Source organism: Panthera leo, chromosome D4 (genome assembly GCF_018350215.1).
Source record: "Panthera leo isolate Ple1 chromosome D4, P.leo_Ple1_pat1.1, whole genome shotgun sequence".
Taxonomy (NCBI): Eukaryota; Metazoa; Chordata; class Mammalia; order Carnivora; family Felidae; genus Panthera; species Panthera leo.
In genome coordinates this window covers 83,093,453-83,116,506 of record NC_056691.1, presented here as the reverse complement: position 1 = coordinate 83,116,506, position 23,054 = coordinate 83,093,453, and the positions used below count along the sequence as shown (strand labels likewise).

Sequence of the window (23,054 nt, the reverse complement as noted above, 5' to 3'; positions counted from 1 at the left end):
AAAAATAAATAAACTTTAAAAAAAAAAAAGGGAGCCGGAGTCCAGCTCGGCAGAGGCTGAGCCTGACATGTGGCTTATGACCTGCGATGGAAGGATGTCCTGCGTCACGAAACATGCGCGACCCTGAGGGAGAACAGGCCTTTCAGTGAGCTGGAAAACGACAGGCGCCCTAAAGCAGGGGCCCAGGCTTCAGAAACTCGTGGGCCAAAGACTTCCTGGGGCAACTTTGATTTTGCCAGGTAAGGTGGTTTTAAAAGTACAAAACCCCAACTGCCAGTTAGTGGCACTATTATTATAAAAAGAGAAGGCGGTTTAACACTAGAATAAGTGGAAGAACTCACAATCTCAAACTCAAGGACGGTCCTTTACATTGAAAAGTTTAGCTGCTTGAAAACTTGATTACCTTCTAGCGTTTTCTCAAGTCATTAGAGACGGATGAGGACTTACCACGGCCAACTTGTAAAGGCTGTGAAGAGTGATGGGAAGCCCTGCTCTGGGCTTGAGCGCCCTGGGGCAGGACCTTGTTAACCAGAGGGTCCCGGTGCCCTGTGCAGGACCAGGCCCCTGGGGGGCATCTTCTAAGTGCCTACTCACAGAGTCAATGAATCCGTCCCCGCGTCGTCACTGTTAACACCTTTTTCTTGCAGCCTAATGCACCGCCTGTTTCATGTACTGCCGTGGAGGAGCCTACTGGTTGGTGCCGTATGTGGACACCAACACCCTTTGATGGCAGCAGTCCTCAGCAAGGGCAGCAGCCATCACTTAAATGCATGTTGGAGAGACGGCGTCCTATATGCAACCTCCTGTATATTCTGGTCACGAGGGAGCAAAATGAATGGGCAAATACGAAGTGGATGACCAGCTCTCAGACCAGACGGTAAGGGACTCTGGCACCAGGAAGGCTGTGGATGGAGGTCAGGGGCCCTGTCCCTCAGCGAGGGACAGCAGTGTCCGCTGCTGGCCACATTTCACCCCTACTCCTGGCCCAGGCCCTGGGCGCTGCGAGCACAGGCTGGTCCCGACGCCTCTCGCCACCCTCAGTCTTGTCCTCTGCTCATCTTAGACCCACCTGGGCCTCTATGGGAGCAACTTGGGACAGATGCCCTGCAGCGTGGCCAGGCCCACCTGAAAGAGAAGACTTCGAGTGCCCGGCCCCTGCTTGAGACCCTCATACCGCCACCCCAGCCCAACCCTACCTGCTCTTCGGTTCACCTCTGTGCCTTTGCACATGCTGTCCAGGTAAGCTGCCCCTCCCCCAGCCAGGGAAAGCTAGCTGCTCGGTGAGGCCTGGACTTCTGGGTTGTCCCTCTTTTCTGTCACCACTTTCTCCCTCCTCGGGCCTGCCTGTGGTGAAGGCCTTGGGGAACGTGGGGAAAGAAAGGTCAGGGAGCACCACTTCTCCCCCATGCTGCACCCAACCTTCAACCTCTCCATGGCTCCTTTTGCTTTTACCCGTTTCCGCAGTGCGGGGGAAAGGCAAACACCCAGATGAACGTGAACTTTCTTCTAAGATGCCAGCGCTGCAGATCCTATCCATCTGCCTGTCCGTCCATCCATCCATCCATCCGTCCATCCATCCATAATCACCCATCTATTGTCTGCTTATCTACCCATCCATCAGTCTATCTATGGTCTGTTCATCTCTCCATCAGTCCACCCATTCATCTGTCCTGCATCCAGTGTTAACTGAGCCTTGATGTTGTGCTGGGCCCTCCCAGGAGTGGGCCCATCAGGAAGCAGTGAGTTTCCAGTCCCCGAAAGTGTCTAGAGGGACACAGAGAAAGGCTGGAGTGACCAGGAGCTTCAGCTGAATCACTTGTAGAAACCTGTTAACAATGTGGACCCCGGCCCATCCCCAGACCTATGGGATCAGAGTCTCTGGGGCCAGTGCTCGGGACACGGCATCTCTCCCTAGCTCCGGGGAGATGCTGACACATGTCACAGTCTGGGGGGCTGCCCCCCCCCCCCATGGTCATGCTTTCAGATGCCAAGACACCTGTGGAGCAACCAAGCTTACGAAGCGTTAACTTAGGGAAATCTGGCCTGTCCCCGCTGGGCACCGGGTCCTCGTGCCCCCACCCCTGGGCCGATTCTCCAGATCTCTTGACCCCACCTGTGAGCCTTAAAGTTGGGGTGCTCAGCTTGCGCCGGGTGAACACAGCACCTCTTCCTGTTTTGTCAGCTTTTCCTGGGCGTAAGTCTGTAAGACCTGCTTTCTATACTGACAACAGATACTCAAACGTAACGAAGCGTAATGCACGACTTGCATGAGTTTTAAAGATAAGATGAGACACTTCAAAGAAATCCCAAGCTTGCGGCTGGCCCTGGAGGATGCATCCCCAAGCCCCAAGGGAGCGGTGATTCTGGGGAAGATTGGGAGAAGCCAACAAGAGGAGGGGCCCTGAAGGCCACAGCCGACTGGGTCCCCAGTCCTGCCCCAGGGGCCCCTGGTCACTGCCAGCAAAGCAGCAGCGCAGACCCGGAGACACTCAGGCGGGCCCAAGCCCCCTTCCAGCAGCCTTCCCATTGGAGCCCCAGCCCCGCCAGATCCCAGCCAGCCCCCGCCCTCACTCCTCGCAGTGGGAGACAGAGCTGGCGTACGAAACAGGAGCCTAACAAACCCCGACCTTCCCCGCGTCTTTGCCTAGAACTCCCGGATTTCAAACCGGGTGGATATCAGAGGAGAACGTGGGACCTCAAAGCGGAGGCTGATTAAAGGGGCCGCATCCCAGAGATGCGCCACTCCTGTCAAAACAAACTTTGCTGCGTCTGGAGATGCTTGCCGTGTTTGAAACGTGTTCATTAGATATGAAAAAGGCAAAGATTTCACATGAAGGAGACACTGGCGTCTGTGGGCTGCACTTCTTCCCCACTCGGCAGTTTTGAAAATGGCTGGAGAAATGGGGGTCCCCGCCCGACACCCACCCGCCAGGTGTGACTGGGGGCTGGGACCCCGTGTGCAATCGTGGCGGCAGAGGTGGGGACCGCATGGACTCGAGGCGGCACGCGCTTCAACCCCTCAGCAGGAAGGAACTGAAATTCTCTCTCCCAGCCTCAGTTTCCCCAGTGGTGCAACAGAGGGGTTGCACTTGAGGGTCCCCGGAGGCCTCCGCTCCACCTCGTGGAGCCTTGGCTTCTCTCTCTGGAAAACGGGGACAGGACAACTGACCCACAGGTGCAGGTGGAGGGGCTCTGGGAGGCCCCCTCGGGCCCCAAGAGGGAGAGGTGGACTGCAGCCAGGAGGGCGGGGGAGGGGGCAAAGCGAGCGAGCAAGCGAGTGAGTGGGGGAAGAACACAGGAGGGAGTGAGGACCAGATTCCGGAACCCAAGGAGTGGCTGGCTCCCTCCGGGCTGGGCCCTGTGACCCACATTTCCATCTCACTGTGACCTGTCTTGTGAAACTCCCTCCCCACCCCCAACATCCAACCAGGCCCCCACATCCTGAGAGTGCTCCCCTCCCCTCCACCCACCGACTGGCTTGGCCCTCCCTGTCCTGCCTATTCCCACCCTTCCTCTGCCCCAAGGCGGGGGCCCCTGCCCCCCATGCCTGGCTGGCTTCTTATCCCCCCAAGGGAGAAAGGCCAGGTCCTCAGCCTGGCATTCGAGGCCTCTCCAGACTGTCCCTGCTCCCCGCGACACTGGATCTTTGGGCAGCCACATAGGCACCTCCCTGCCACTCTGTGCAGCACCCTGTTATCCAGGTGTTAGGGTCTCACCCAAGACGGCCCGGGGGTGTCGGATGGGAAGGCGGGTGGCCGCGCTTCGGGCTCTGGCTGGAGCACCCGGCGGGCACCGCGAAGGTGCTCACCTGGCGGCACCCGGGCTTCCTCCTTTGTTAATGGACGGGGATGCTCCCCTCCCCCAGGGAGGCTGCAGCACTGTCGCCCGTAACACCCGGGGTACAATTATTAGAACTGCACTAGGACGGGGGAGACTCTAAGTGGATTCCACAACCCGCCCCCCGTCCCGCCCCCAGGCTGTAAGTTCCAGAGAGCAGGGGCCTTCCTGGTGAGCGGCCCTGGGGCCGGCCTGGCACAGAGCCGGCCAGGTGAATGAGCGGACAAACAGGTGAGCTGCAGTTTGCTTCCCAGCCAGGATCCCGTCTTCCTGTGCTGTCCTCTTGAGACCCTCTCCTTCCCTCTCTGGTGTCAGCTCAACCAGGAACAGTCTGTGCCCTGAAAAATGCCAGGGTGTGGCAGACAAGCCAGGTGCCCCTTGCCAGCCAGGTGTGATCTTCCGGGACCTCCACCAGATCAGAGTTCAGAAACCAGATGTACCTGCCGAAGCAGGTTTTCTAGGCCAGTTACTCCCAAGCGTCCTGGCTGCTGGAACGGGCAGGAGGTGGCCCAGGGGACGTATCTACACGAAGCGGGGTCCCCAGGGGCGCTTGGCTGTGAGGTCCGTGTGCCCACTCAGCAGCTGTTCCCCAGGGCCTACCCGGTGCCAAGCGTGGGCACGCTCACGGGACTGTCAGCGTGGCAAGGACCGGAGGCCATCCTCCCTGCCTGCAGCCCTGCCGGGAGGGTAGATGAGCTTCTCCCCTGAGTGGCTGGGCACCCAGAAAGCTCATCTGGACTCAAGCCCATTTCCCAGGATGCCGTGGCTGTGCCTGGAGAGGAGCGGACACCTCAAGGAGCTCTAGTCCCTGTGGGCCAGGTGACTACAGGGATGTGGTATCCCTCCCTCTGGGCCTCAGTTTCCTCATCTGTCAAATGGAGATAATAAACCTCGTTTGGGATGACTTTTTAAAAAGCCACACGTTTCAGACATCTTTTAAGCCTTGTCTTCTTTGTTAACTCACGTCTTCGGTGAGGTCGGTGACTACAGAAAACGGAAGCAAAGGGGCAGCCCTGGGAGGACCGGGCACGGCCCCGGACCCCCCCAGGGCTGGTCAGGGCACAGTTTAGAGACAAGAGCCCGGCACCCAGCCCGTACACAGGGGCCCTCAGGGGACAGTTTTGCCTGCCCCTTCCCACACCACCCTGGGACTGGCTGTGTCTGGGGACCTCCTGAGAGCAGGGAAGGCCGCGGGATCCCATCTCCAGCACCCAGCCCTGGGCCAGGGCGGTCGGCCAGGAGAAGGGAGAAGGAAGGAAGTTCTGCCCTGTGGTCAGGCCAGGGGTTGACAGCCTGGGAAAGCCAGCGTGCCCTGACCGCTGTACCTGTCTGGGCTGCCCCCACTCGGACCTGCGAGGTGGCTGAGGCCCGGCACGCGCCCTGGGCACAGGCTGCCTCCCTGCCCACCCCTGATCCCAGCCTGCGGCCGCCCTGTCACTGCCGCCGAACAAGCAGGGCCTGCTCTCCCAGCCCTACAATTTGTCTTGCAGCTGCCGCCGTTGCTCGGAGCCAGACACTTGCTTGTAGCTTGTGAGCTGTGTATGGGCAAATCTTTCATTTTTCTTTCATTACGCCGGCGTGTACTGTCACTTAATTTTTATGTATGCAATCCTTCCTGACAAATATGATCTGCTGCCTGGTAATTCGTCTGACGCTCATTCTGTTCCGCGCTCTAATTACGGCTCCTATTCCTGACACCGAGGCAGCCGCTCTGCCACCGCTGGGTACCGCACCTGTCAGCCCGGCCATGGCATGACTAATGCCCTTTCATGCCAGCCTCGTGTTAGCAAATACAGAGGCGGGGAGGGGCCCGGGGGAGGGAGAGGCAGAAGCGGATGCGATTTGCATAAGCCTTGCCAGGGGGTCAGCAGCCTCAGGAGAGGAGGTAGTTGCCAGGGTAACGTGGCTCCCGCCACAGCATCCCCACATAGTAGGTGTGCAGGGACAGCGGATACATAATTCATACCCACGCGCGGGGCATGAAGGAGCCCTGACCCCCGAGTCCCTTTCTGAGTCACGACGCAACGGCAATTAGTCTGATATCTTGCCAGAGCAAATTTGTGCGGGAGACTTAGCTGTGGCAGACCCGCACTGTGGAGAGGGGGCCTTTCTCCCACGTCGGGGGGGACTTCGGGCCCTGGGTTTCAGCTCTGTGCCGTCTTGCGGTGGAGCCCAGCCCTCGGTTCTGAGAGTGGTCCCGGGGGCAGGGCCTCGCCAAGCCCCCTGCGGCCTCTCAGCTCCCTGGCGTCCCCTGGACACGGGCACAAGGCCCCAGGAGGGCTCCTTCCATCCACCACTGGGCCCGGTCGCTGCTCGGAGGCCTCGGGAAGACCCCGGCCTAGCAAGCAGCCTTTTCCCCAGTTCCAATTCCTTCTCATTAATATAATAAGTGCACCAGTCCGAGTCGATAAACTCACACTGTCGGACGAGCCCGTATTTCTGCCCGTTCCTAATGATGTGATCTTAACTGGCTCTGACGAGCGCGCAGTCTCCTCCGTGGAGGGACCGAGAGGAGGGACCTGACTGACGGGGGACAGAGGCAGTGGCTTTAACTCTTCTCTTTGACAGTTGCCCTTGAATGTCTGGCCTTTTGAAACTCTTAAACCAGAGAGGTAAACAGTCCCAAACTCACCGAAGCACTGATTTTCATAAGGAAGGGTCTGAGGGGACCAGGGAACAAGGCTTCCTCTCGGCACGGCAGGCTGGGGGGCTCTGGAGGGAGAGCCAGCACAGCTTCCACGGCCCAGCCCTGGTCTTCTGGAGGAAGCATGGGCTCCGGAGGAGAGGCCCGTGTTCGAGCCCTGGCTCTGCTATGTGACTCAGAAGAATCCCTCAAGCTCCCAGGTTCCAGATTCCTCGTTTGCACAAAGGAAGGGTCCTGTGGACCCTCCCGGCTATTGGAGGTGTGAGTAAAGTGTCATAAACGCAGGGGACGTCCTTTCAAGCCCTGCCCACACCCCACATTCAGACACACACACACACACGCACATGCACACTCACACACTCAGACACACGCACTCACTCACACGCGCACACACACATCAGAGCTGCTGATCTCTTAGTGCACTTCTCCTGATTGCGTGCTTTACCCCGAAAGCTTCTAAGCCATCGGGACCTGTATGAACAGTGACAGATTCCACCAGGAAAGTGTGTCTCCGGGAGAACACCTCGCTGTCACCAGAAGCTGCTTTCTGTACTCACAGCATGCCGCAGGCACTCGGGGAGAGGGTGGGGGACACACAGGCTGGGGCCGTGGAGAAAAGAGTGGTTCCCAAGGGAGGGGGTCGGCCTTCACAGGGCAGGTAAGCCTCAGGAGCACCTTCCCCGGCAAACGCCACCTCCAAGAACCAGGGACAGGCTCGCTGGGAGCAGGATGCCCCTGCCATATCTGCGTCCTTCCCACCCAGCCCTGGTTAAATGCGGATATGCCCTGCTGTAACGCACAGGGGACCCCCACGTCTGTGTTCCACTGGGGGCCTCCCGGTTTCTCTTTCCTAATCAAATGAAAACTCCTCATCCTCCAACATTCCACGTTTCATCATACCCAGTCACGTACCCGGTGTATGGATTCGGAACTGGCATTGCTTCACGGAACCCGAAACCCACGCGTGCCCAAGTGTATCCCCAAGTCCAGCCCTCAGGTGCTCTCCAACTCTGGGAATGGTACCGGCCCAGCGAGCCTGGCACTTAGGCGCCCCCGTCTGCGGCACCCCGCGCACCCCACTCTCCGGCTCACCCGTCCCCTGCTCCCTGCACCACAAGCTCCCCTGCACCCTTCACAGTCCAGCGACAATGTCACCTCCTGCTGGGTGAGACCCTGGTAACCTGGTCCCTGGGGCTTCAAAACTGCCGTGTAAAAGCCAAAACCTGAAAGAGCGCCAGTGTCCCCCACCAGGAGGACTGGACCGAGCGTGGGGCATCCACGGGACGGAACACGACGGGAGAAAGAGAAAGACGGGACCGCCGTCCCGGACGGGCTCTGCCGTCCTTTCCTGGAAGGGGCGGCGAGGCAGCGTGAGGACGCAGGGGACCCCCAGCCGAGGCCTCTCAGTTTGCCCTGCTCTGGGTCACTGTGGTGAAGGGGTTAGTAAAGACTGGGGCTCAGGTAGGTATGCTCCTGCGTTAACGGACCAAAGGCCCTGTGGGGTGAACATTCGCATCTCCCCGCAGGGTCGCTCAGGACCGCCAGCCGCTGCTGGGATGTGTGCACAGGCCTCCTTACCTAGGGAGTGGGCTGCAGTGGTCTCGGAGCTGAAGAAGCGACCCAGGCCGAGGTCACCAAGCTTCACGACGCCCGTGGCCGTGATGAACACGTTGGCAGGCTTGATGTCTACAGAGGAAGAAGGCAGCTGGTGTGGGGGCAGAAGTTGGGGGGGTGGCGGGTAGGGCGGGACACAGTGTCGAGCATCTTGCGGGTCCTCGGGGAAATCGGAGAATGGGCACGTGCGAGGCCCTGGGCTGGACTCCCGGACTCCCCGAAGGCCAGGCAAGATGCTCACACGCCCCTGTCCGGGGAATACAAAGTGGTCCAGCTTCCTCACGGATGTCCCCAGACCATTCTCCCCAGAGCAGGGAACGCTGCCTCCTGGGCCCCAGGGGTGCCCAGCACCCCCCACCGCCCCACCCGCGGGCTCTGGGGGGGAGTGGCGGTGCCCAGACCCCACGGGCTCTGGTGGACGCGTACCTCGGTGCATCACCCGGCGAGAGTGCATGTGTTCCACGGCGCTGCACAGCTGTGCGAAGTACTTCCACACCGTCCTCTCGGGGATGAGCCGCTTCTGCTTCTTAAAGTACTGCGGTGGGGAAGACAGACAGGCCTGGGGGACGGGCCGCAAGGGAGGTGGCCACGGGGCAGTGCCCCTGTCCTGTCCCCAGTGGTAGCTGGCACCTGGCACGGGGGCGGGTGGTCAGGCTGCTGAACAAACAATACATCTGGAACGGAGGGTGCTGTGCTCCCGTCTACACTTCAGCCCCAGACGGCCCTCCGTGGCCACCGGTCCGCCCCCACCCAGCGCTGACCTCCCTGCGGGTGGAGCAGGTCTGGCCCAGAGTGAAGGTCCTAGAGGACTTTGCAGAATGGATGCCTGGTCTGCATCTTGAAGGCTTCTCTCAATCACACTTTTTCTGGCATTTTCCGGACACAGGCCCGTCTCCCACACAGCCTGATGGGGAAGCTCCTTGCTGGAGCAGATAGGCATGGACTCTGTCTGCCCCTCGCCCCAGCTTGGCCCAGAATGGGGGTACCCGGTGCCTGGTGGTTAAATCCCAGCTGCCCTGTCCCTGGGAACCCAGGCACTAATCTACTTCATTGCCTGAAAAAACATATTTAATGCTCCAGAAAACAGAACGAAACCCAAAATGCCACCCAAGCTGCACTGAGTGAGCCGTAGGTAACCAAAGGTCCCGGAAGGAGCACACGGGGAAGAGGTTCTCACCCATGACCCTCCAGGGAGTCTCCTGTGAGCCAGGCCTGAGGGGTGGGGTGGGGGGTGGGGCAATGACTCACGCACACCGGTAACCTGAGTACTGGGTTTTTGTTCAGAGGCTTTTCGCTCCAGAACAACCACCTTTTCCAAAGCAGCCAGAGGCGAAGCCATAGGCCCATTTGTTCGGGCAGCTGCTCGGGTGCAGGGAAGACAGTGGCCGCCCCAGGACACGCTCCTGGCCTAGGGAAGGGAGTTTGTGGCGGAAGACAGGACCTGGGCTCACACGGGTAAGCACCCGCCTTGTGCAGCCACTGTGCTGGGCCCTCAGTAGGGGTGACTGCACCCATCTTACACACGAGGAAACCAAGGGCCACACAATAGCTGGTAAGGGGCAGTCACGGCTCAACCCCAACCTCCCAGGGCCAAGCTCTTAACCCTAATTAACTCTGAATGACACCGGTAACCACTGGATGAGGGACTGAGCTCAGAGAGGTTCAGGAACTTGCCCAAAGTCACGCAGCTGGAGTGCCAGAGGGGGGACTTGATCTGGGCACCTCCGACAATGGGACGGTCATGGCCGAAAGCCCCTGGCCTGGCAGTAAAGCCCCATGAGGCTCTCCCGAGGCTCTATTCTGGGACAGGGACCTCACGGGTGAGCTGCCGAGGCTCCCAGCACAGACCGCTGGCACAGGACCCCACTCCTCTCCACGCTACCCCGGGTCTCTGTGGTGGGTTGGGCTGGAGCGTTGTTTACGCTGTGATGTTGGTTAATCCTCATTACAGCTTTTAAGCTCGGCTGCGAATGGTGCTTTTCTAAATGTCACGTCCTATAAGCGCCGTGTGACATTTAGCGGGAAGGCGCAGAGTCTCTGGTGGGTTTTGGGGTGGCGGCAACTCTCAGCTTCACTGTCCGTCATAAATAACGTCGGCGCTGTGGCAGTGGTGGCACTGCTTGGCCTGAGGCTGCGGGCCCTTGGGACACAGGGCCTAGGCCAGTAGCCTTCAGGCTAGCCCAATGGGGCGGCCGTGGTGCAGCTCGGCCTGGGGCCCCGGCAAGGTCCCCAGTTCCCCTCAGTACTCAGAGGCAGCCAGAGAGTGGGAAAGGCCACTCGGGGAAACTGAGCTCCTACCAAGTCCCAGGCATTGTGAAGAGCGTATTACAGATGGGGAAACTGAGGCATAAGGCCCCCTTCCCGCCAAGGGAGGAGGGTCTAGCAGGTGTGTCTGCCTCCAGACCGAGGGTGTCTCTCCTGCCCTGCCTCTCCCGCTTGCTGGGGGCAGCACCCAGCCAGGGCCCTGCAGGGGAAGCGGCTGGCACTGCAGCAGAGGGAACAGGAACAGGCACGGGGGAGGGCCCTGTGACCGAGAGAGAGGAGGTACCGTGTCAGGAGGGGAGGGCTCCTGAGATGGGGCCGGGAGGCTGCCCCCAGAAACCCAGCGGGTACGTGACCAACTTGATCTCTGGGCTGGTGTGGGCCCTGAGGAGGCCAGGGAGAAGGGGAGGGCAGCTGGGGAGGGGGCACCCCACCCCCCAGGCCAGACACAAGGTGCTGGACACCCACATGCCTCCCTCCTCTCTTTCACCCGGAAGGAGCCTGCACCCAGCCCCGCACCCAGCACCCCCCCCCCACCCCGCAGTCCCTCACGCACCCCCAGGACAGAGATGGAAACCGGGCTTTGTGGGCAAGGGGTTTGATTTGCCCAGTCGCCAACCCCCGACTGTTTGATTCCAGCCCCGCTCTGCTGACTGAGACGCTGCAAGGGGCCTGGGTCTGCAGGGGCTTCAGGGTGCAGCACCCTTGCCATGGGCCACGTCCCAGGGCCCTTCCTCTGTCTCCCCTCCACCTCCTGTTCACGGATTCCATTCCCATCCCCCACCCCACCTTCTGCTGGGCATCTAGTCTTTCTTCTAGAACACCATACAAACCATGTCTACTCCCCACCATGAGTCCCGGGAAGCTCCCTGCTGACCTTGGGGCAAGGTCTCGAATCCTGGGCCCAGACGGTGAGGCCCTGGGCGACCTGACTGCCCCACCTCCCCCCGCACTCCCTCCACCTCACCCAGTACTTTGTGGACTCTGGACTGCTCATCCCACTGGGTTCTTGCAAGCTGTTCTGCTACAACACACCCCTCCCCCCTGCGCTGTCTCCCTCAGGTCTCAGCTCAGGCCACCTCCTCCAGGAAGCCTTCCCTGGCTCCCACAGGTCCTGAACTTGGCTTGCTCACATGGCCTTGTGACTTTTTGTTCGTGGGTCTGCCCTCCTGTTAGAAGGCAAGCTCCCTGAGGGCAGCACCCACGCCTAGGTCTCGGCACCCAGCAGGTGCTGGATGCGTGTGTGTTCAGCAAGAGAACAACATGTGAAGGAGAAACACGGGGTGGGGGTGGGGGGGTGGGGGGGAGAAGGAAGAACTAAGACATGATAGAGCACATCTGTTCCCACCAGGGATCTGTGTGGAGATTAACATCCTGGCAAACACATTAATATGTCAACGAAAATATAAAAGCAGGTGATAACAGCTCAAGTAATGCCGCTTCCCAACGACGCCCAAATTCCTAGGAGCCAGATTTCAGAAGAGCAAGCGCTGAGCAATTGCTCAGTCCCCAGCGCCTGGTGGGAAAGACGGAGAACCCATGTCTGGCCCCTTTTGCAAGTGTTGCCGGGAGCAAGGTGGGGGCTCCGGCGTAGCTGGCCTCGCTCAGAAGCAGATGGACTGGGCTGGGGGAAGGAGGCGGTGGGGGCCCATGGCCAACAGCCTGCAGGCTGGTCAAGCCAGCAGGGGAGTCAGGGCCTTGAGGGAGGAGCACAGAGCGGGGTGGGGGGCTGAGGGCTGGGGCTTGGGGGTCCCACAGAGAGGCTGTGTGGCCTCAGGCAGGCAACGAAATCTCTCTGAGCTCTGCTGAGGACGGTGTGTGCTTAGTGAGTGATGTGTGTGCTCAGCACGGTTGTGGCTCACAGGAGGTGCTCCAGCGATGGAGCTGTGATGGTTCCTGAGTCCAGACTCTCGGTGGGCCTGGGCCTGGGCCTGGGCCTCAGGATGGGGGGCAATGGGGGCAGGGCAGTATGGGGGCTGCCGTGGGACACAGAGCAAGAGCCAGACCTGGTAAGTCATTCAACCTCTCAGAGAGCCCCGCCTCAGCCACTGCATGGAGTGAGGTGTCCCTCCAGCGCTGGAGCGGCCCCAGGGGGATCACTTGGGTGCTGATGCCTGGAGGCCCTGGCTAGGAAACAGAGAGCGGCGCCACACAGGCACGGCGCTATCCCTGTGTTACTGGGTATCCTCGGGTAAGTCTCTTAGCCTTTCTGGGCTTAGTTTTCCCTTTGGAAAGTTGGACGCACAACACCTTTTCCCAGATTCTGTGAGCTGGGGTCTGACCTAACGTGGGGTTCTATCCCTGTCTCTACCGTGAGGCGGCCTGTGGGCAGCCTGGGGCAGTGGGGACAGCCAGAGGCGTGCTTTCTGTCCATGGCTGACCCTCTCCCAGAGCCCGAGTGGGCACCCTCCAGGCCACGGCTGAGGCCTGTGAGGCACTGGCCAGGGAGGCTGAGTGGCCCTGGTGGACAGCCTCCACCCGAGGCCACAGCAGCAAAGACTCCAGGCCGAGGGGCTGCCTGATCCTGGGCTCCCTGTGTCTGGACAGCCCCCGGGGCCGGCCTGCCTGCCGGCCTCACTCACCTTGATCATCTGCGAGAGGTCACCCGCATCGGCCAGCTCCAGCACAATGTTCAGCTCGTTGTCCTCAATAAACGAGTCCAAATACTTGATGATGTTGGGATGATTTAGTTGCTGTCCAAAGAGAGAGAAAGAGGGGGAGGCAGAACCAATGAGGGCCGGTCCAGCCTAGCGCCTGCCCCGTGCTGGCTCACGGCAAGTATTCATTAGCAGGGCCCTGGCTTTGCTACACAAGGGAGTGTCTTGGGGGAAAGGCCTGTGCTTGGGAGTCAGGCAGACCCAGGCAACACTGGGAATGCCTTTCTGCATCTCTGAGTCTCAGTTTCCCCATCTGTACAATGGGCATAATGTATTCATGAGTAGTAGTGAGCATTAGATGTGCCGAGGCCTCTAACACAATGTCTAACTTGGTGACTGCCCGGACCTGAGACTCCATGGACACCTGTGGACAGGATCCTCCTCCTCCTCCTCCTCCTCCTCACCACCCGTGACCCTCGGCAGCAGGGCTGGGCCCCCACTGCCCTATTGCTGTGCTCAGCAGGCCTGTGCTGGTGCTCCCAAGTGCACCCATCTCCCTTCTTCCTCCCTCCTCTCATTTTGACACATCCTTGTGAAATCCTGAAAAAAAAAACCGAACAGTTCCTGGCGTGCTCCGTGCTGAAGCCCTGCCTCTGGCCTGACCACCATGGCCCACGTGCTTTCCAGACAGGACAGCTCCCCACCAGCTGGAAGTCAGCCCCCGCCTGGCTAAGAGGGGACAGACCTTGGCAACTTTTTATAACTCAGACTGACTGTTTCCACCAAATGATTCCAGAGTCTGGGAAAGCAGAGGGGACTCAAATATTCTGCCAGGGCTTGGTCGGCCAAGTCCACGGGGGCGGCTGTCAGCAGACAAGCAGAGGCCACCGTCGCACACATTTTCTAGAAGACCTGGAAGTTGCTGTGAGAGGGGTGTGGATTTGTGCTGTGTGCCGACCTGTGCCCGCCTTCGGATTCTAAAATGAGGGGGACCTTGGCAGACATCACATGGCTGTGCTCCAGGTCTGGGTCCGCAGACACCCCTCAATCAGAAGCCACAGGTGGCCTCTGTCGCTGGCCATGTGTCTGCCCCTCCCTCGACTCCACTCTATCCTGATGTCCACTGCCCGTCCGAGCCCTCAGGCCCCCTGTCCTGGGCCTCAACCCCTTTGTCAGCACAGCAAACAGCATGATTATAGTCTTAGCCTCTACATTTAGGGCTATGCTCCGTTTCAAATAAATTTTTATGTACAGCGTGAGGCAGCGGTCAAGGCTCACTTCTGTCCCTTTGGACGTGCAGTTTTCCCAGCACCTGGATTAAGAGTCTTTCCTTCGTCCACTGAACTGTTGTGGTGCCTTCGTCAAAAGTCACCTTTACCCGGATTTTGTTTTGAGGCCTTCCCGGAGCTAACGCTGGCCATCACATCAGCTGATATTTTCCATTTACCAAAAAAAATATCAAAGCGAGTGGAATGCTGGCACTTGATCAAGTTGAAAACGCTTTGAAGTCTCGAATGCACCTTATGATGTGCCAGCGCTGTTGTTATTATAAACGAGAGTCCCCTGCTCTTTCAGCCCACTCTTGGAGCTCACCTCCCCACCTCCCCACCTCCCCGGGGGAACCTTACATCCTCCCAGGGAGGCCTCCCCGACACCCACCAAGGTCATCAGCAGACTGGGCAGCACAGTTTTTCAAATGACTTGGAAAGACTGGAGGGGGTTTGGGTGGGAATGAAAGCTTCAGTCAAGGGGGCTGTTGCCTCGAGGTGCTGGCTCCTGGGGGGAGGAGGGGGAGGCCTCTCTCCCTGCTCCCAGGGCAGGCCTGAGGAGGGCAGGTGACGTCAGGGCTCCCTCGAATACCCCGCCAGGCTACAAAGGTACAGGTTGGGGCGAAAAGGGACCCCCAGAGGTCAGCTGGGGGCAATCCCCGAGGCCTGGAGAGGGAAGGGACTGGCTCTGGAGGACGAAGCCCGGTCCAGAACCTGGTCCAGTAACCGAGGACTGCTGTCCACCCAGAGTCCCCTTCTGAGCCTGCAGCCTGTTGGGGAGCTCAGGCGTGTCTCAAAGGGGACACGCCTGGGCCAAGGATGTAGGAAGTGCTCCAGAGGTGCGAGTGGTGGGGTTTCGTGGTTTGTGAGCGGGGGAGGGGTAGCTGCTTTGGCTTCGTGTATCTAGGGTTCAGGTAAGTAACACCTCAAGATTCATCTCAGTGCAGCTCCTCCTGGCAGCATCGGCCACCCTCTCGCTCTCTGGCGTCCCGACAGTCCACGCCCGTGTCTCTCTCTCTCTCTCACAACCTGGAGCTCCACAGGGTGGGGCTGTCCCCGAGGTCCCGCGCCATGCCTGGCGGTCGTGCTGGCTGCCGAGGGATGGACGACGGACAGATGGCCAGACGGAAGGAAGGCAGAGGTGACAGTAAAGGGCTCAGGTCCCCCCCACCCCCCACTTGAATCTCTGCCGCCAGGGGCTTTGCTCCGTCCCACTCGTGGCCCCGCTGGGACGTGACACGGCAGTCTGTGAGGATCTGTCTTCCCTGCTGGCTGCATCCTTGTGCCCAGCACTCAGTGCTGCTCAAAACTGTGCTGACTATATGAACACATGATCTCTGCCCGTGTTCCGAGAGGGTCCGCCTTCCCGCCCCACGTCCGGGGGGGGCCTCTGCACTGGGAGGTTTTGGGGTTCGGGTCCTGGCATGAATGACGTGAATGATGTTGCCCAGTGGCCCCTCTGAGAACTGTGGTTCCCTTTGTTTTGCAGGAAACACCTCGCGCCCTGGCTCATCCTGTTGACTTCCTCTGGGCAGGCGGGGAGCTGGATCGGCGTTCTGGAAAAGGGCTGGCGGTGAGCGGCAGAGGTTGTGACCACGATGACAAGGGCTGCCTGTGACCGAGCACTTACACACAACAGATGCTACACTGAGCCCTTCCAACCCATTTTCTAATTCCCCCGGCACCTGAGGACAGTCCTGTTACCATCACTCCCTTTTACAGATGACAAAACGGAGGCCGCGAGTGGTCAACAGCTTGCCTACAGCCACATAGCTAGTGAGGGGTGTGCCCACTTCCAGAGCCATGGTCAATGGCACACGGCCACATTGCAGCCTGAGGAAGCCCCCGGAATAGGCCCAGGTCGCACCAAGCCTCACCTATGACTTCACCGAAGCCCAGGGACCCAGAACAAGCTGGCTTGGTACGAGCACACGTACAATTCCTTACTCGTTGTGAATGGCACATGTGCATTCTTGGCCACAAGAGAGGAGAGAGGGTGGGTGACCATGGCAGCAGGTCCCCAGGGCTGGGAAATCAGTCTGAGTCCTGAGACCACACCCGGGTCCCAAAGTCGACTGTTAAGGTAAAACTTTAAAAAGGTTATCCGAAGGGGATTTTTGGACCTGTAACAGCTGGACTTAAGGACACCTCCCTGTAAGCCTCCCTGGGACCCATCATAGGCAGGGTCACAAATCACATCAGGCCGCATCCCCCCCTGCTCTCAGCCACTTCAGGGGCCTCCCCGTTCCCGCGTTCGAGTCCCACATCCCAAGGGTGGCGTCCGAGGCCGCCACCACCTGGCTCCCCAATTCCACACTGTGGGGATCCCCCAGCCTTCCAGAGTCTGGGACGGGACCCTGCCCTCCTTAGGCCCTGGGTCAGCCGGCATCCCTCGCAGTCACATAAGCTGCCTGCCTGCTCCCTGCTGCCTGGAAATGGCTGAGGGCAGGCAGGGACCAGGCCTGAGAGCCCAGGGCAGACCCGGCAGGGTAAACCGCTAACCAGAAATCCCGCAGTGGGGCTTCTGCATCATTGCGACCAGCAGCCCCACTTTACCAGAAGGTGTGGAGCAAGCCCTCTGTCTCCTGAAAGGGGAGGACCTACTGTGTGCTCCACTGTCCTGGGCCCTTCTCGGATACTATTTTACCTCATCTTCTCCAACTGCCCGTATCCCGTGAGGCAGGTATTCTCACCACTGAGCAGATGGGCAAACTGAGGCTCCCGGAGGCTAAGGCACTTGCTTAAGGTCACACGGCTTGTAAATGAAGACATTAGGATTTGAACCTAGGCTCCTGGGCCTCCGATATGCGGAACATTCCTCCTCCTCCACCACCCGTGAGACCACAGGCAGAATCCCAAGCCTGGGGAGTAGGGAGGGATCTCCAGGAGAAAGCAGCCCTAGTCTGGGGGCAAGTCTAGTCCAGAGAGTTCTGTTGTCTCTGACTCTGGGGAGACCAAGGAGGAAGCCAGTGGGGAGGAGAAAGGAAAGGACACAGATACCACCACCCCCGCCCCCAGCCTCCTGTTTGGGTAGGTCTGGGAAGAGCTAACAGGGTGACAACCCTTCAGCACCAGGAGCCCCGGGCCAGAAAACTGGCTGTGAATCCTCTCCTGCATCCCGGGCTGGCCTTGCTGAGTCACCCTGGGTGGGGGCATCTCCCGGGTGGCAGTGATTTGGTGCCCTCGGGGGAAGGACTTTGGTACCAGGTGCTGGTGTCCATAAACAGAATCAACGTGGGGCAAGGACGGCCAGTCTGGGGGCGCCATGAGGTCTGGGCAGAGGTGAGGTGGGGCCCACGCCCGCCCAATCATGAGAAAACAAATGGACCACTAACCCTCAAAAGGGTGTTGTTTCTGAACCTAACCGGCTGCGGTCTGTGACAGCCAACAGGTGGCCCAGGGTGGGGACCAGGCCACCGCAAGGAAGCAAGGGGCTCCTGCTCAGCCCAGGGCACTCACCTTTAGGAGGCCAATCTCCTTGACGCAGTCCTGCCTGGCTTTGGCGTCCATCATCTCAAATATCTTGGGTGAGAGGAAAAAGAGAGAGAGTGGTCAAAACCCAGCTCCCGGGACCCCCACCGGGAGCCACAAGAATGGGAACTCCCACCCTGGCTCTCCCACCTCCTCGCCGAGGGACGCCATAAACACAACGGCTGTTTACCGGGTGCCCATCCTATGCCAGGCGCTCTGGGCTGAATCCTCCCGTGAGGCAGGGGTTACTGGTGCCGACTTACAGAGAAAGACCGAGAAATGCAGTGACTTGCTGAGGTCACCCACTGGTAAGTGGGAGGCCAGGAAACATGCTTGGAGCCTCAGTCTTCACCTCTGGAAATGGGGCCAATAGCCTGGCCTGACCTCCCAGGCGGTCATGTGGGCTGAGTGAGAGGGTGTAAGCACAGCACCTGGCACCACACACCCTCCCCCCCCGCCCCCGCCACCCTGGGGCCTGTTCAGTGCCCGTTCGCCGTGGGCCCTCAGAATACCTTCTGACTCCCGGCAACAAACAGAAGGTCCCCACTACAAAACCCGACATGGCACAGAAAAGCAGGACAAAGAGGGCCAGGCGAGCCCCTCCTTGGAAGACAAATCAGAGCAGAAAATGGGCCTTTTCTAAAGAGAGGAGCCCGCCTCTCCTCCAGCGACCCAGAGCCACATGTGCGGTTTACAGACCAGCAAAGAAACCATCTGTCGCCTGGGTCCCCACCCGTGGCTGCGTCTGCGTCCCCTCCTCTGCCCAGGCGGTTAGGCTCATTCTCGAAGGACAAATGAGCAAACTGAGGTGTCGGGAAACTCTGCTGGGGGATTTAAAGCCACCTTCTGTGGCAACGTGCTGTTCAAATGTGCCCAGTGGCTCTCACTGAAACGCATCCTGCGGCTGCCAACCCATCTGCTTGAGCCCCCTCCTCCATTTCGGGGGGACACGGAGGTCAGGAAAGGCTCTCACACCCAGAGGCGACCAGCAAGTGCTGAGTCGGTGTGGGTCAGAGTCTGAGCTCCCCCTCAGCTCGCTCTGTGGGCTCGGTGAGATGGATACTCACGCCTCTGCGGTTCTTCTGATCTGAGGAATGGGGTGACCGCCCTCACCCACAGGACTGTTCTCAAGACACGACCCGGTATACAGTGGTGCTCAATGCATGCTCATTTGCCTTTTCCTCTAAGGCTCACGATGAGCTTTCATCAACAGGAGCCCACCTAATCCTTCCCACAGCCCAGTGAGTTGGGTGACGATTTCAGAGGAAGGGTCGAGGACTGGCCAAGGGCCACAATGTTTTTTTGTTTTTTTTTTTTAATTTTTTTCTTTTAACGTTTATTTATTTTTGAGACAGAGAGAGACAGAGCATGAACGGGGGAGGGGCAGAGAGAGGGAGACACAGAATCGGAAACAGGCTCCAGGCTCTGAGCCGTCAGCCCAGAGCCCGACGCGGGGCTCGAACTCACGGACCGCGAGATCGTGACCTGAGCTGAAGTCGGACGCTTCACCGACTGAGCCACCCAGGCGCCCCAAGGGCCACAATGTTTAGACACAAAAGCTGGCTCCCGTGATGTGGTTTTGACCCTATGGGCTCACCTGCACCTTCTTTAGAGCCACCGTCTTCCTGTCCAGCAGGCAGGTGGCCTTGTACACCTCGCTGAACTGTCCTCGGCCTATCTTCTTCTCGATCTGGAAGTCTGCCAGCGAGCAGCGAAAAGACAGGGTGTTCGGGTGCCTCTGGAGGAGACAGACAGAGGGGTATCAGTAGCCAGGCTGTAGTGAGGGGCCGGGCCCTGGGCAGCTGGGGCCCCTTCCAGAACCCGGCAACTCCAGCAGTGCTCCTCCAAGGCCAAGGAGAGACTTTGAATGCCAACCTCACTGTCAGAGACTCCATCGGCCCCCTGGGTGCTGTCCACACCACAACCCCCACTCTGTAGATGAGAATCTGAGGCTGCTGGTTTCTGCCATGGCACTTAGCACCACCCCTCATTACCTGATCGCACGGTCATCTGCTTGTTTCTGTCCCGCACTCCCAGAAAGCTGACTCCCTGGGGCCAGGGCCTCGCCCACCTTGTTCACTCCTGAAGCCCTTGTGCCCAGGCTGGAGCCAGCAAGCAGAGCAGGTGTGAAGGAAGTGACCCACCAAGATCACACAGCTAGGGCGAGGCCCCTCTGGGTCTCACTGGCCCCAAGGCCCTCCACGTGTCGGCCCCAACCCTAACCCTACGAGTCATTGTAAGACGTGACTTCCCCTCCCGGGGTAGCCAATCCCATCCAAGAGAAGAGAAAACCAAGATTAAATCTGCAGTCTCACCATTCCGAGCCCCTTCTTTGAATAAACAGGCCCCTTTATGGCAATATGAGGGGTCCAGACACTTCACGGTGACTCTCCAGGGGCCAGCACAGAAACCCACAACTGAGCAGTACGACCTGCCCAGGGATGGTGCTGCCCAGTGAGGCAGCAGTGGCCACGTAGCCCCTTGCCACCACCCCCCCGCCCCCCCCAACACACGTGCAAAGTGCTCTGGGGAGAAGGAGAGGAGGGGGTGCCTTCTTGGGCCCTGGAAAGGGGAAGAGGAGGGGAGGACGGCGAGGATGCCTTGGCTCTGGTCTGCCCCGCGCTGGCCTGTCAAAATACGTCCTCCTCCTGCTACCCGCCCCCTCACACCACTCTGGGACAGGGGGTCACCGCCACTGGGGACCCGCCCCGGCTGGGTGGCGGTGTGAGGACAGGGTCTCACATATAGAAGGGGGACAGAAACATCTGTGGAGTTCATTTTAGAGGGTGAGGGTGAGGCAAGAGGCACAGAGAGCCCCACCCAGGCAGGAAGGGACAAGTGTCTGAATTTTCTGATGCGAAAAGGCCTCTTCCAGACTTGGGCCGGAAGCATCCAAGAGGGTGGAAGATCAGGAACTTTATTGGGCTGCCTTCTGGAACTCTCCTTCACCCGAATACCAACTTTTAGACAAATAAGCCCCGGAAGGAGCCTGCAGAGCCCTGTGGGGCTGGCATCCGTTTCAGTACGTCTGCTCTCAATCAGCCTCGAGTTTTTCCTTCTTTTTCTTTGCTACACGAATGTGTTCAGTTTGAACCGTGAAATAGGCGAAGATAAGGAGAGCACGCCATCACGGTGAGGTGAGTAGGGTTAGCAACCTGCTATGGTAACTCAAAGTCCTCGCCCGACAACCACCCACGAAGCCTTTAAGACCCCACGTGCTCTGCCCACCCACATCCTCGCACCTCTGCGTCCTTGCTATTTTAGGACTTTCTCTTGGTCGCTTCGCTCCTTCCACACTGACTATCCTTTTTTTGTTCTCGCTGGGCTTTCTGCCTGGAATGTCCCTCGGACGCCTCACCGTTTCTCTCCCTTCCACACTTCTGACTCTTCCCCCTTCGTGTTCACCTTCCAGCATTCCAAATCCCATCCATATTCTACTTAGTTATCTTCGTGTCCCGACCACTAGAAGGTATGCCCCACAAAACGGTGTCACATGCTGTAGGCACTCAATAAATGTTTGTTCAGTGAACAAATATTCACATATATGGAGATGGTGTACTTTTTAAAGACACAAAATCGTGGGGTGCCTGGGTGGCTCAGTCGGTTAAGCATCCGACTCTTGATTTCGGCTTGGGTCATGATCTCACGGTTTGTGAGTTCGAGCCCCGCACAGGGCTCCTCGGGGAGAGTGGGTATCCCTGCTTGGGATTCTCCCTCTCTTTCTGCCCCTCCCCCACTCACGTGTGTGTGTGTGTGTGTGTGTGTGTGTGTGTGTGCGCTCTCTCTCAAATAAACTTTAAAAAATTCCACAAAATGGTGTGAACGTTTTACTCTAAGACTTGCTTTCCCCTCTCTCAGTAACTGATGGATATTGTCCACTGACAGTGATTTAAATAACTGCCAAATATAGTCCACAGTAGGCTTGTTTCTAGTCTCTCATCACTACAAATAACGTTGCGATAAACATCCTTATGTAGATCTCCTTATGCCTATTTTCTGGGTTGCTGACTGGTGACCTTGGGCAATTACACAAGCTGCTGGGTCTCAGTTGCCTTGTAAGGCAGAGGTATAGAAGCGTGCCTGTCTTATAGGGTTGCTTTAAGGATCACGTGAGATTGCTGAGTACCACCCCCAGCACACAGTAGGTGCTCAGTGGTTTTTATTACTGAGAAGTGGGGGTGGATCAGGAGAGAGGGGCCCTGAGCTGCTGCTACTCCTCACCCCGGCCTTTCTGAACCTGCCCAGACCCAGCTCTGTGCCAAGGACACCCTAACAGCACCCGCCTGCCAGGAGTGAGCGATGGAAGTCCGAGGCTCACAGCCTGCTGCCTCCTTCCCTCAGCAAGGTAACGGTGGGGCCAACCTTGGCTCTGAAGTCTTGAGGCATAATTACCTCTCCTGGTGAGAGATTTGAAGATGCTTCCTAGGGGGGCGCTGAGCAGAAGGCAGGGCTGGTGGAGGAGGAAGACCACAATCTTATCCACCATATGCCAGTGCCCGTCTAGTAGGTTGTTCAGTAACAACAATTAACCTACTTATATACAAAGTGCCCATGTAAGAAAGTACAAGCATTTATTGAGCACTTACTGTGTGCCAGGTACCGTGCAGAATACTTCCCACGACCCTGTGAGTAGGCATCACTGTTATCGCCGTTCTAGGACACTGAGGCTCGGAGGGGAGGCAGTGACCAGCTCCGGACCTCGCAGTGAGTAATGGGCGGGATTTGAGCCTGGGACCCGAGACTCCAGAGTCCACGCCCTTTGCCCTATGCTGTGTGGCCTCCCAACTCCGATTCCTCCTCGGCTTTTCCTTCAAGATCCCGTGACTGGCCAGGTCTAGGCTTCTTGCTTCTTGCTTCCAGTCACCTGAGCCCCACCCTGTCCCCCGAACAGGGGCCTCTCCAAAACTGCGCCCCTTAGTCCCCTCCATGTCCCCTGAGCTGAGGCCCTCACCTGCCCAGAGCGAGTGCTCAGGGCACGTGTGTCCAATGACACAATGGAACGGGCTCAAAGCAACCTGGTGCGCTGTGGGACTTGGTGACGCAGCCACTGTCACTCGTGAGTGCAGCTGAAATCACACACCCTCAGAAAAAGTCACCTACAACGCATCAGTTACTGTACTAGCTGCCTACACAGATTTTGTGACTTAAGTCTCCTCACAGCTGGTCAGTGGGGAGCTGAGACCTGAACTCCCTGACCACACAGAGTCAGCTGCACTGAGAGGTGACATGGGCAGGGCCCCTCCCCTCTCCAGGCCTCAGTTTCCCCCCTGGGACAGCGAAGAGTTTGGAGGAGGCGATCTCCTAGGGTCCTTGCTCTGCAAACACTAGGTGAGAAGCCATCGCAAGTGGCTGGAGTCCCCA

The 23,054-nt window shown here is 58.8% G+C and overlaps 1 protein-coding gene across 3 annotated transcripts in view; it reads right to left on the bottom strand.

The window, feature by feature from the left end:
* NEK6 (NIMA related kinase 6) overlaps nucleotides 1-23,054 on the bottom strand; it is an 85,532-nt gene that overhangs the window by 14,960 nt on the left and 47,518 nt on the right. For all 3 annotated transcript variants that reach the window (XM_042912748.1, XM_042912747.1, XM_042912746.1), the window contains exons 3-7: nucleotides 19,291-19,431; nucleotides 17,682-17,744; nucleotides 12,940-13,050; nucleotides 8,522-8,630; nucleotides 8,060-8,167 (exon numbers count right to left, since the gene is read on the bottom strand). In XM_042912748.1, coding sequence (XP_042768682.1) covers nucleotides 8,060-8,167; nucleotides 8,522-8,630; nucleotides 12,940-13,050; nucleotides 17,682-17,744; nucleotides 19,291-19,431 — 532 coding nt within the window. The remainder of the gene's footprint in view (nucleotides 1-8,059; nucleotides 8,168-8,521; nucleotides 8,631-12,939; nucleotides 13,051-17,681; nucleotides 17,745-19,290; nucleotides 19,432-23,054) is intronic.